The sequence below is a fragment of the Gavia stellata genome, chromosome 12 (genome assembly GCF_030936135.1).
Source record: "Gavia stellata isolate bGavSte3 chromosome 12, bGavSte3.hap2, whole genome shotgun sequence".
In the NCBI taxonomy this organism is placed as follows: Eukaryota; Metazoa; Chordata; class Aves; order Gaviiformes; family Gaviidae; genus Gavia; species Gavia stellata.
The window spans coordinates 18,300,436-18,313,792 of record NC_082605.1 but is presented as its reverse complement, the minus strand read 5'-3'; the positions used below and the strand labels follow the sequence as shown (position 1 = coordinate 18,313,792).

The 13,357-nt window shown below is 44.4% G+C and overlaps 1 protein-coding gene across 2 annotated transcripts in view; it reads right to left on the bottom strand.

Annotated features, from left to right (window-relative positions):
• SLC25A26 (solute carrier family 25 member 26) overlaps positions 1–6,115 on the bottom strand; it is an 89,678-nt gene extending 83,563 nt beyond the window's left edge. For both annotated transcript variants that reach the window (XM_059823239.1, XM_059823240.1), the window contains exons 1-3: positions 6,048–6,115; positions 3,933–4,089; positions 2,200–2,309 (exon numbers count right to left, since the gene is read on the bottom strand). In XM_059823239.1, coding sequence (XP_059679222.1) covers positions 2,200–2,309; positions 3,933–4,089; positions 6,048–6,080 — 300 coding nt within the window. In that variant the 5' untranslated portion in view covers positions 6,081–6,115. The remainder of the gene's footprint in view (positions 1–2,199; positions 2,310–3,932; positions 4,090–6,047) is intronic.
• Positions 6,116–13,357: the final 7,242 nt, after the last annotated feature.

Below are 13,357 nucleotides of genomic sequence, written 5' to 3'. Positions count from 1 at the left end.
ACACCTGGTGCTAAGCTAAAATGGCATAGATCCCTCTGCACTCCTGGTAGCTTGGGACCACCCTACAAGTAAGCTGAGCCACCACGGGGAGTATAAATACACAGCTACCTATAATGGAGTGAAAGAAGCCAGTGTCACAAGAGATGAAAGAACTCAGTCAATAAAAGCAGAACATGGAACCGCAGACACAATACATTCTTCTGCCCCACATCATGGGCTAAGTTTAAGTTGCAAAAGAGCCAGAAAAGCCAGTTTCATGCAGCTCATTTCCCTCCCCCAAACTTGTGGGGATACAGCAATTTGCACCCCATTTCATCACTGCAGTGCCAGGGAACACCCAGTGTGACAAAAGCAGGAGAAAGGAGGTGGACAGCGCTGGCAGGAACACCAATGGACTGTTTACAGCTGAACACTCAGCCGCGAACACTGCCAGGGCACTGTGCCAACTCTGCAGTTAAAAATGAGAGGAGTATCTGGGGAAAGAAGGATTTTGCTGAACCTGGAATATATTTGATTCAGCTAACCCAAAGCAACCTTGCTTTTTTTGTTTGCAAATAACCTCAGAAACAGTCTTTAAAAAACACTATATTCAAGCTTCTAGGATAAAGTATATGGATAAAGCAGTATTTACCTATAAACGAGTTTGTATCTGGATCAGGCAGGAATGGTCATCATTTGATCCCATTGAGAAGTGTTCTTTTTCAACACTTGCTACAGACTATTTGCACAGAAGTTCCTCTTACAGAGTGTCACATACTAGCTCTTGCCAGAGCTAAACTTTCAGCTCTGTGGATCTACAGGTTCTCCAGTCATCCTGGTATTGCATGTTGGCAACGAAATTAAGTATATGATCTTAAATTGGAATATAAAGTCACTTTCAAATACAGCCTTGACATTTCTTTAGTACTGAAAACTTTCTTTCTCTCAAAAAAAAAGATGATTTCTAAGGAGCAGTCAATATAAACTGGGAAACAAACTAGGTATGCCAGATTGGAAAGTCAGGAGGGCAAGAGTTACTTTGTTACTTAAATTCAATAGGTTAATGCTATTTCATTTGTAACTTACAACATAAAACAAACACACACACAATTAATTTCTGCAAAGTCCATGCTGTTAACAAGACAAGGGCAATCTAAGCATCAAAAAACAAGAGAGGCTTCTCTTGTGACCTTCCTTAATGATCATCTAAAGCGTTCAACAGCATCTGGTCCCAATTATTCTGCGTACTGCATAAACCTAGGCAAAGCAAGCCATTACTTCCAGTTCCAGAACCTGGTATAAACAAATTAATGGATTTACTGGATAAGAAACACAGCAACTTTTCCAAAAAGTGGGGGGAAAGAGTTTTCAAAAAGCTTGTATATAGAAATTCTTTTCGTTATTCACATGTATCTTTATCCTGCAATAACCCAACCAATACACTAAACTAAGCGCTACAGCTATCAGAGAGACCATGTGAAAAGCTGTCACTAAAATATACAGATGTCCACCCCAAGGGAAAAAGGTTCATTAGGTTACCCATGACGCTTTCCACTGAGACAGGCTTCATCAGAAAAGCATTACACATTGTTTGGTAAGTGAAGTTACAGAGCCACCAGTTGCCCTAACCTGCCATGTCACTTTGTACATCCACTAGGACAGTCTGTTTATACAGATAATAAAATATTTTGGTAAATGGTGTTGGCTGAATGTGAGTGCACGGAGGGAAGGAGAGGGAGATAAATATTAATTAGTTAATACTGGTTCTTACGCATCAAGGTGCATGGGTTTCAGATGATGGCACCTACCTACTTTACATATATCATCATCATCTTATGGCTAGAAAAATCCTTTCCATGACTACCCCACATGAAGCTGAAAGGCTGTAAAATCCTTTCCTGAATATTAACACTGACGCACAACCACTACAATGTGAAGGTGTATTCATGTTTCGGAACTATGCACACTTCAACTATCTACTGACTCAGCAAGATCAGCCAATAGGCCTACTAAGAATTGCTACTAACTCATTTGCTTTGAAAGAATCCTCACAAGTGCCAACACTTCATTAAAAAATAAGTAATATTTTTGTAAGAACTGTCACAAGTACAAAGACGGTCAACACTCAAGAAAGTAAGATATGACACCAAACCTGAGTTTTCATAATTGAATGGTTTCCTCTCCTCCCACAGACACACAATATATGAACTTCTTTCTTACCACTTCCCCAAGGGAGGCAGCCAGCATGTGTGTTGCTGGAGTCAAGCAAGATGTAGAGCCATGGTTCAGCATGGATTTCACATTCTCATAGGTGATAAAAAATGCAGCAGCTGAAATTCAAGAATACATGCAGTCATTTAACTGTTCCTCCATCACAGAACTAGCACAAAAACATTTAGAGGTGGATTTTGTCACCTATTATTCTACAATTGTAGTTGAAAACAGGGTATTTTTGCCCCAAAAGAGCGTAACAGTATCAACACAATCTGTGGGATAATTGCATCAGAAGTTCATGTTCCTGCCTATCACTGGCAAACCTCCCATTAATATCAAAGGTGTCACGACTCAAGGCCTTATTTAGTATTGAGATAAGGAAAGATGTGTTAATTAGTAACGAATGTCCAGTATGTTTTGAAAAAACGTATCTTCCATATTCACAGATAGGAAGGGTAGAGAGTAGGTTGTTTGGATGAATGGTCTTTCTTTTTTGGTAAAAAAAACCCAAGCCAAGTAAGTTGATTAATTGAAAAGGAAAAAAACCCCAACACAAAAATCATCAAGGTACTTGATACAAGTATGCTACCATGCAACACTCTGTACAACAGTGCACAACCGTTCCAGTAGCAGTTATTAATAACTTCTTCCTAACTATTGTCAGTTTAATATTTTGCACTTCAGCTACATAAAAAAAATTCTTCCAAGCTTCTGAAGGACTCATAAAAGTCATGTCCAGTGAAGAAGAAACATACAAAATTAAACTGAGCATAGCAACATGAGCTGTGTTTATTCACTGCAACAGTCAACTACAAAGGCACTCGCACCTTAAGGGTTACTCCTTCTCCTAAAGATAATTTCAGTTCTCAGTCATACGTTGGAAAGATAAAACCACAGTTCAGATTTTGAAGATGTAAATCCTGAAAAAACTGACATGTCTTGCGGGGGAACAGATTTTAATTGTAAAGAAGGGCTATGTGAATTGCCTTCTGCTAATCAAAAGATGCTTATCATCTCAAAAGGAGATAACAGAGCAGACAAGATAAAGAACTGAATTTTTTTATATCATCTCATGAAGGACATCAAACATCTGAAGGTGTCAGTGGATTTGTCAGCAAAGTTCTCCTAACATTTACTACTGACAGCATAGCCTGCTGCTTTTTTATCTCTCCCTACAAAGACAAAATGGACAAAGGCATTAGGAATTTTCTCTCCAGGGACTACAAGAATTTACTTTTTTAAAGCCTCAGTATTCCTGATGTCTTCTCCTTTTACGTGTTGTTGATTCCAGGAAAAAAGAGACGGGCATAGTATCCCCAGGGCAATTAGTTCAAAGACCTCTAGTGCTCAAGCAGTTTGAATTTTGATTCATTTCCAATGCCATGAAAGAGTGGGTCATGACAAAAGTGTCCAGGGCAAACAAGACTCTGTGCCTCTTTGGCACCTGGAAATGCTTTAGGGTGCCCCTATAGGTAAGGACAGACTTGTAAGACATATCCAGGAACACTTCCAAGGAGTAAGGGTTGCTTTTCAGAGTAAACATGCAGCAGCCTTCATTCCAGGCTTGCTCAAAGAGTTTGTTCAATACTGCACAGTTCTGGAAACTGCTCTTCAGAGCTGGACATGGACTCACAGAATCCAAACAGTCAGCTGCAGGAGAGGAAGCCAAGGACATGAATGTCCTATACTACACAAGTTCCCACTTAAAGAAGACAAAGCATAATCCAAAGAAAATTTACCATTTGGAAAGGATCCTATAGCAGTGGAAGGAACACCAGCATAGATGCCACGAAAACCACCAGCCTTCCTAAATCCTTGAGGACTCTGCAGTCTTGTTTTTACAGTATCCAGGGGAAAAAGGATCAAGTCAACACAGACACCAGCAACTCCACCAGCCTTCAAGACAAAACCATGAAGTGCATTAATATTCATAGGGGTGAAGCTGTGGTGCTTATGTAACTGAGGCATGCCTAAACCAAAGCACTACTGACTCTATCCTTTCTGAGGTCAAATGATAAACTGATAGTCTTACCTGGACCTCAATAGCTTCTATAGCTATAACCAGGAAGCTTCAACAAAAGAGAGAAAGTAATAGATATTACAACTTTTAAACCATTTTTAAGGTATTTTCAAAATAATCTCAGCGTTTTGACTAGTACAAGCAAAGCAATGCAACTCTTACCCACTACACATAAAAGCAAGACAGTGAATGCCACTTGTCAAGATGACACAGCACAGAATGACCAACACCTCTAGAACGTTGTGTGATAAGATCAGGGAAAAACAGAAACAATTCTGCTTTCCCCCTCTTAGCACCTCTAGAAAGCACATTCACATTTTTCTAGCAAACTTCTTCATTCAAAGTGTCACCACCCCATTTCCTTTGTTGAACAAAGCCTAAAGTAAAACTGTTTTATTTTCTTTTGCCGACAAAAGCCTATAGTAAAAAAAAAAATCATATTAAATAAAGATGTTTTCAAAGTCATAAGGAAAAGGGATAGGTTTTCATCCAAAGCAATTCTTAAAACCAAACCCTAAAAAAATAGTCTCAACTAAAGTGCAATCTTTTTCCATTGTCTGTGTTTCCAGATGACTTTTGTTTGTTTGTTTCCCCAGGATATGGCTGATCTGTAGAAAAGAATTACTTGTCAAAAACAGGAGAAGGAGATGGAAACAAATAAAAAAACTCACTTCAAAAAAAGAAAAGAAAAAATATCAATAGTTAACATTAATGTCTCATAACGGATTATTTAGATGTGCTGTTATTCAGAACAGAAAACACAGTGTGAAGTCTACCTCATACAGAACAGCTGCAAGATTTTTAACTCTGCCTGAAAACAAAATCACATGTGTGTTACTCTGATTTTTTTTTTTTTCAGGGCCAACAGAGAATTCAGAGAGGTGTTCACTATCTACTACTAAAGTTTTAATCAATAAGTTAATTACTCTTTTAATCTAGTTGACTATTTTGCATGCATTGATTTTTCTTTACTCTGTTTCATCAAAATCCTTATGTGCTCAAAATAACATTGATCAGATTTAATCTAGCCATCTGTTAAAACATGAATCAAAAGTTACTAATTGCTTCTTTAGTTTTCAAAGTTCTGTATCTTAAATGTCATTTAAATTCATGAAGCAGCTAATAGAGCACCTGCCAGAGGGCAACAACACCTGCATGCTTACACCATCCACAGAAAACAGGGATGATTTTTAGATAATAAGATAGCTAAAATGCACCTTCTCCCCCACTTTGCAGTAACAGTAGCATTATCAGAAGTTGAACAGCTGCAGAACCTTTACCAGAAGTTGAACATATCCGTTAAACTTAACTCCAGCAAAACAATTAAATAAAATAAGGTCCTAATTCAAATGCATTGAACCATGATCTTGCGGACGGCAGCCGAGTGCCCCTGGAGTGCTTGGGGCCGGGAGCTGAACTCTCCCAGCAGGCCCAGGCCCGCAGCTCTCCTCACGCTAGCCCAGGACACCACGTCCATGATTTTCCACAGAGAACTGAGAGCGAGTGCGGGTATTTCCCAGATGGTCCCTAGCTATGAAGACTGGAGGCTTTACCCACTTGCATGCGACGCTGCTGGGAGTACGCGTTGAAAAGCGGCTTTTAGGGCTGAAGCACAGCGCTTCACTGCGCCCACACCCAGCAGCAAAGGCAGGGCCCGGGCCTCTCCACGGCCCCGACACCCCCCGCCCGGGGGCGGCTGCTTAAGCCAAGAGGAGACAAACCAAGGCGCACTCCCGCCGCCCCTCAGCGTGGCGCCGGCCTCAGGCCTGCGGGGCCGGCAGCCAAGGCCGCCGCGTCGCCTTGGCAACGGGCAGGCCCGGGCCCGCGCACTCACCGCCAAGGCCGCCCAGGACTCCCGCGGCTCCATGCAGGGGTGCCGAAGCAGGACAGCGACACGGCGCGGCACAGACCGGCTCTCCCCACCGCGGGACGGGACTAGACCCCCCGCTCTAGCCGTGCCCCGGGCGAGCACACGGACGCAGCCATGTTGCTGCCCCGACCCGCGGTCAGGCGGGAGCGTGTCGGTACTGCGCCTGTGCTGCACATGCGCACGGCGGGCAGCGAGGCAGCTGCCCTCAGTGTCGCCCTTCCGTCTGGCCGCAGAGCTGCGCGAGCGGGGCGCCGGGTGCGGAGCCTCGCACTAAAGTGTTACCGCTGTAAAGGCGGAAACACCCATCACTAAGCGTTATTTAGTTATTACTTAACGGTGATTTGCTGTGCGCTAGCAGCCGTGCTGCTCCAGAAAAGCGGGGAAGAGGCAGTTCCTGCTGCCCTGGCTCCTGAGGTGCAGCTGGGCCCAGGTGGCCCTGAGGTGTTGACCGTGACTGTGCTTCCATCCAGCTGCCCCTGGGATCTGTTCAGAAAGCAAACCTAAGTCCACTGGAAAAGAAGGCATTTTGAGGGGAAAGCATTTCTGAAGTCACTTAGGGTTTTTCCTCAGTTCATGGCTGCAGCGCAGACACCCTACGTGTGGTCCTGCTGGTACCGTCCTGTGCGGGCTTTCCGCGGGCCGTTCTGTGAACAGCAGATTGGAGCAATGCACAGGGAAATGAATAAATCCTCCTGGACAGGGTCATCCTTTCTGCCTGTTCCCAGGAGGTGCGTTAGCTCTCCCTGGCAGGGAAAATGCCATTCTTCACTCCCATCAAAAATGCTTTTGTATTTGTGTCTCTGAGGCCTCTACCCCTTTACACAATGGTCATTCAAATCCACAGCGGTTTCAAAAGCTGCAAAGAGGATTTTGGCATGGAGTCCTAACATAATCCTCACCCAGCAGGAAGCCACACTTGAAATTACGGGAAATACAATTCTAGGGGAGGGAGAAGGGATGAATGTTGGAGAGCACTCTAGTGCATGCAGAGCTGGAAAATCAGCAGGCTTCAGTTCAAGATTTCCTTGGCTGCAAGGATATCACTTGGGATGACTTTTGGACGAGGCAGCAGAGGATGTGACGATGCCTCATGTTCTCAGCATCCGTAACCGCCTTCAGGCAGCTCAGCTCTTCATCAAACTGCTAAGGGTGTTTGCAGGTGGGAAGCACCATGCTGTCCTGTAATATCTGCCCTCAGCAGCGTGGTGATTGGCATCAAAGTGGAGTTGCCAACTCCAGCAAATTTATTACAGCTCTCCTGCAATGCTATGATTTTTTTCTGAACTGCCTCAGACCCCAGAGACAGGCGATATTAGTCTTTCATTTTTCATTTCATTTTCATTTAGTCTTCATTTTCATTTGAGTGAAAAGCTCAAAGCTCTGCAAGCAAAAATAGAAAGAAACTGAATGTATCATATTTCTGAACCTCCTTTGATTTTTAAGGCAGGTCCTTGGTTTTCTGGTCCTAACTTACGATTTTTACGTTAATTTGGTGGGTTATCAGTAGTTTAATTTAGGCTTTGTTGTGTTTATTGAGGATCACTTCTTGGTTTCATACTAGGACATGATCAAACAAGTGGACTACTTTGACACCTGTCCCCAGTATGGCTGTCTGACCACCTTTCCTCCAAAGCCTGCAATGTGCGTGAAGCCTAAGGCAGGCCAGTTTGCTGTCCTGGGAATTAATTCTTGGAAACTTTGGTTCTGATTTCTGGAAGAACCAAGAGCCACAATTACATATTTCAGCTGTAATATAGCGAAGACTGGACTGTGAGCAGCTATTATAGTAACACCCAGCAGAGTACCTGGCTTTCTGAAAGAACCCTGCTATTTAGACAGAAATAAAAATTATCTGAAATCTTCCATTTCCAGCTGGTGTTCTGGTAAGTGGCTAAATAAACAGAAAAGCTGAAAGTTCCTCAGTTTCCAAGTCCATGTCTGTCATTAAATTAGGTACTTTGGAGTGATATTGAGGGAAAAATCAAACATCTGCAGTAAATGAAGCATGCTTTTAGAGTTACTGCTATCCCCATACAAGCCACTGATGGCAACATTTAAAATAAGACCTTAATCCCCAAGTGTGCCCAGGAGGTCTCTTGATGTAAAGGTTCTTGGGGTCATAGCAAGCATTTTTCACATTGCTTGGTGCAAAGCTTTCAGATACACTCTGTGGCAGTGACTTTTTTATTTATCACCTTCTGTCAGAAGAACTGCTGCTGCATTGGAGAGGTCACAACCTCCTATTCTTCCAAGCCACCATCCTGTCTTAAATGAACAAGTTCTGCTTAATGCCGCAGGCCAAACATTAATCTTTGTGCGAAGTCCTTCAATGGACTCCCCCCCCCAAGCTTGCAGAGTAAGTTGAATGAAGAAAGAGATCTGTTTTCTCACGTCCTTTCTACCTTGTGAGAAAACGCTGCGGGTGCTGCCCAGCATCTCTGCTGCAAGCAAAGAAGGTGGGCTGAGCAGAAAAACCTAGCACAGGCAAAGGAAATGCCTGATTGTGCCTGAACAACAGATGTTCATGGTCCCATACCTTCTCTCAACCCCATTTTCAGCTGGTTCATGGTTCTGTACCTTCTTCCAAACCCACTTCCAGCTGTGGCTGAAGCTCAGGGGCTGGAGGGTGAGCTGGTGAGGCTGAGGAACAGCCACGTGGTGCTTTTACCCAGCACTGTGGGTGCAATACCCTGCAGCAGAAGAGAGAGTAGACAGTTGTGTCCATGCTGCTGCCAATGCTGACTCTGCCAGCACCAGAGCAGCTTGGTGGCCACCGGGTTTTTGCTCAGTTCTTCCTTTCATCTCCTTTTTCATTCCCTGCTCCTCTCTTTCTCTGCCCTTTCCTGCCCATGGCTGCAGACTGGTAAGAGTGCTTTTAAAAATGACCATTATGCCTACAGCACCCTACCTGCTTCACTGAGCCTTTGCAGCACATAAAAGCCTTGGCAAGAGATGAAAAGTCTTTTAATTACAGTATGATAAAGAACATACTGCATCTGTGGATGCACTGAGTGGGATATGAGCTGCCAACAACATAGCAATCCTCTAGCTTATACTCTGCAAAAAAGAGAGATCATAGTGAATGAATATCAGCCACTGATGGGTTCTCTTTGTCAGGGCTACTTAAGCACCATTTTGAATCGATTTCCATTATTAATCCTTTCACTGGTACAACAATGCACATGTACAAAAATGCCTGTGTGTGTATACGTATGCATGTGTTTGTGCTTGTTTGTGTGTATTTCCCTGCCCAGTCTCTAGCTGCTGTAGGACATCTGACACCAGCAGCAGAAGATATATTGATCTGGTCATAACATATTAAGGCTGCTGAAGAGCAGATGTTAGAAACAGACTTCTTGGCATATATTAGCCCCTGGCGCTATCAGTCACACACATGTTCCAGTTTATTTATTAAAGCAATTGCTCTCCTTGTTTTGTTTATTATCTTTTTCCTGGGCAATTCAGGCACATCAGAGCCAACCCTTTCCAGTCAGTCAGCCCTTCTTGGATCGTTGTTTTTGCTTCAGCTCAGACAACACCCTGCAACTCTTCCTTCCTGAGAAACCAGACCCATCCCACTGTTGTGAAAAGCAGAAGGAAATTTATCAGCTGCAAAAATTTATCCTGGCTTAAATATAGTGAAAATACGCAGGGATCCCTTTAATTTGATACTAAGCATGTACATAGTGTGGCCAGGGAGGCCACCTGGAGGGGAATTTCAATGATATGGCCCCATACAGCACCCAAGAGGCTGTGATGCACTGCACAGTGTGGCAGAGGGTGCCTGTTAATTCAGGGTCTAGGAACAAAACATAACTTTTTGGCCATCAAAAACCTGTTTGTCCCATTTTATTACAAACAGCTACGGAACTGTGAAATTACTGTGGAGCAAAGGGCCTTCCCTGAGACCACATCAGTGCATAGGAGAGCGGCATGGCTCCATGCACTGGAAAGGTGTGACACTGGTCCTTCCTACTCCAGGACACAGCATTGTCACCAGCCTCCTTAAACACCTGACGTGCGCACACTAAGGCAAGGGATTCTGCCATACTCTTGCAGAAGCACAGACTTAAATTCTGCAGTTTATTTCTGCCAGGGCAGCAATGCTCTTGGCCACAGCTTCAGCGTAGTAAAATCCAAGAGGTCCCCTGACACCAAGTGACCAGGGGCTCTCATGCAAGGAAGCAGAGTCCCGTGCCCAGGACTTACACCCAGGGCTGGCACTTACCTCCAGCAGCCACCCCATTGCCTGGTGCCCCATAGCCCCTCTGCACACTCAGTAGCTGTGCTGCAGACCTCTGCCCACTTCCCTGGCTGTTGCATGTGCTTCTGGATCTGCCTCCTTTGGAAAATGAAAAAGAATTAAATATTATCCCAATATCTAGCCAGCAGAGGACAGCTGGACCTGGATGGGCAGCAGTTTTTCCAACCTCTCCTCATTTTGTCATTCTCCCTTTTGCTGCCTTAACCCTCCTGCAAACTACAGGAAAGGCTGGTTTAATGTGGATTTTAGATCATTTTTTGCCACTCAGACACCATAAGCTCCCCCTCACGCTTACAGTAGGGTTCCCTGTTCTTAAGAAATCTGGCTGGTTTTAGAAACTTTGCTGAAATACTAATTGCAGTAAATTTTACGGAAACAGATGGGGGAACCAGACAGCCAGAAATTTAATAACTCCTTTGAGTACTTAGCAGCAGAAACACTAGTCCCCAAATTCATTAAGAAAAAAGGTGATTAATGAAGATACAGATTTTGCATAATGATATAAAACCTTAAACTGTACAACTTTCTGATGATCCTCATTTATTCTGCCTTATTGGCTGCCTGGACGATTGAAGATGAACGGTCTGGGAAAGACAGAAAACATGCATTTTAACTACTGGGTAAAGTAAGTGAAATAACGATCCAGTGGCAACGTAGTGACCTTTTCCATGTGAACACATCTTCCAGAGACCCTCTGCAGTTAGTCTTACAGCACAGCTGAGTTAATCTAATATTTCCATTTAGCACATAAGAGAAATGGAGGAAAATCTTAATTATGCCTGCATTTGTGGTTATAGTCCAAACCCCTGACACTGGAATCACTCACATCTGTTCTCAGCTCATTTTGTGGGCTGATGCAATGACTTAATTGACTCAGGAAGCAGATTTAAGAAAAAATTTGCAACAGGATGGCCCTAAGCTGCCCAGACAGTTGTGCGTTTCCAAATGGTCCCAGAGGAGCATCCCTGACATTCCCGCAGAGCGGCTGGAACTGGGACACTGGGTTCCTTCAGTCACCAAATTGCTTGAGTCGTTCTGGTGATTTAGTGCCTTCCTCTGTTTAAAAAAGAGGATTAACAGACCTGGTCTCTTCCAAAGGCTGCAGCCGGTGTTAATGAAACACAGGGTGGGTTGTCCCCTCCTAAGAGAAGGAGTGGGTGCAACATTAGTGCTGGACCCAATGTCCCTCCCCGTCCAACCAGTATGGACCAGCAGGAGACCAAGGCCATCCTGGTGGAGGCCCAGCATGACCTTTTGGGCTATTTTGCTGGACCTTTGTAAGGTCAGTTAAAATTGGATTTTCTTGAATTTCATGTGTTTGGAGAGCTGGACATGGACCCCTTCCTGTTCCGTGGGGATGGATGGATCCTCCATTCCGATGCTGTGGCCCGGCAGTGCCCTGCAGCGATGGTGGCCCTGGCTCCTGGGAGAGGTGTGTGGCTCGGGCTCAAGGATGACCCTCACCTCCACTGCTCAGCTCCATCAGCCTCCTGGCAGAAATAAATTGCAGTTGTTTCTGTACAGACAAAGAGAAATATTTTAGAAAATTAGTTCATTGCCAGCTGTTTGCTTACCTCAGAGTTTTTATCAGCTAAATTCCTTCTCCGGCTCCCAGGGAGCACAGCTGATGGGAAGTGCTTGCAATGACATATAGAGCAGCCACCGCAGCCGAAACGACCCACCTATTGGGAGATGCCACTGAAGAAAGGAGCTTAAGGGTTTATTTGAACAGCTGAACTTTGGCATGTAAACTACAGCTATTTTTTAAACGTAAACTGTAAAAATAACACAGTTTGCTTTAAAAAACGTGCTGCGTGTTTGGTGCTGTGTACTTGATATAATTCATTTTTAGTATCATTTAATTCAAAGAAAAGTCTTTCTCAATCTGTTTTGGCTACTCAGAGAAGGACAAAGAAACCGAAGTACATGGATGACAGCGTAGGGACAGGGAGCAAGGGCTGAAGGGAGTACAGACTCTGCTGGGGCACATGTTGCCTGCCCCAAAAACTCCTGCACATCCCTTTTTGCTACCACTCCGCACTGCCACCTATGTCCTGTAAGACCACATGAAGTCCTGCTTCATCCTCCCCTTCTGCAGGGCCAGGGACAGCAGTGGAGTGGATGGAGGTGACTGCTCCATGGAGAGTCCCATCCCTAAATCCAAAATAGAGACAGGGTGTGTGTGCTGCCCTGTCCCTAAGGAGGAGGTCAGCAGTGAGGGAGGAAGGCTGCCTAACCTCAGTCCTCCTTCTCCATTTTCTAGTAACTGAGTCACCAATTGCAAGTCAAACCCACAGCGATGCCCCTGGAGGGAAGTGAAACAGCAGCTCCAGAAGAGCAGGGAACGGGGCTTTTTCCACACCCAGCTTGGTTCAGCAGGTTTTCCATACACCACAGAGGTCTGCTCACAAAATCCAAACTATGCAGCATTATTTATATGGGTGAGTGGCTTTGTCAGCTTGGTAGCTCCACTACCTCTTTCCAGAAGACTCACCGTGTCTCCAGCAAGCCAAGGTCTCTGGGGAGACACATGTAGCTCTTCCACCAGCTGAGGACCCATCAGCCAGTGTTGCCCAACCGAGCTATTAGCAGCCAGCTCTCCTCCTGGCTGCTGTGCTGTGGCTCATCACCTTAGCTATCAAAATGCTGCTGTTGCTGACAAAGAGACAAAAGTAGCTGTGTTACTCAGGGACTGGGTATTTTGCAGGGTTACGGTCGCATGAGGTTTTCAGCCAGAGCACCAGCATTTGAGTGGTCTGTCAGAAGAAACTAAGACAAATGGGGTTGTGTATAGCATGTTTAAAACCACAAGATTTGGAAAAGCTGCAGAGGTCCATGAACTGAAAGGGATGGAAAAGCTCTGCATAAATGTGTTGAGGGACTCGGGGCCCTATACTGCTGTTGGATGCTCATCTGAAGTCTTACATTAGAGCAGCATCTGTCCAGCACAGATTATACCTCAACCCGGACAAGTGCAAACCCCATCTGTATGCAATGCTTGATTTTTGAA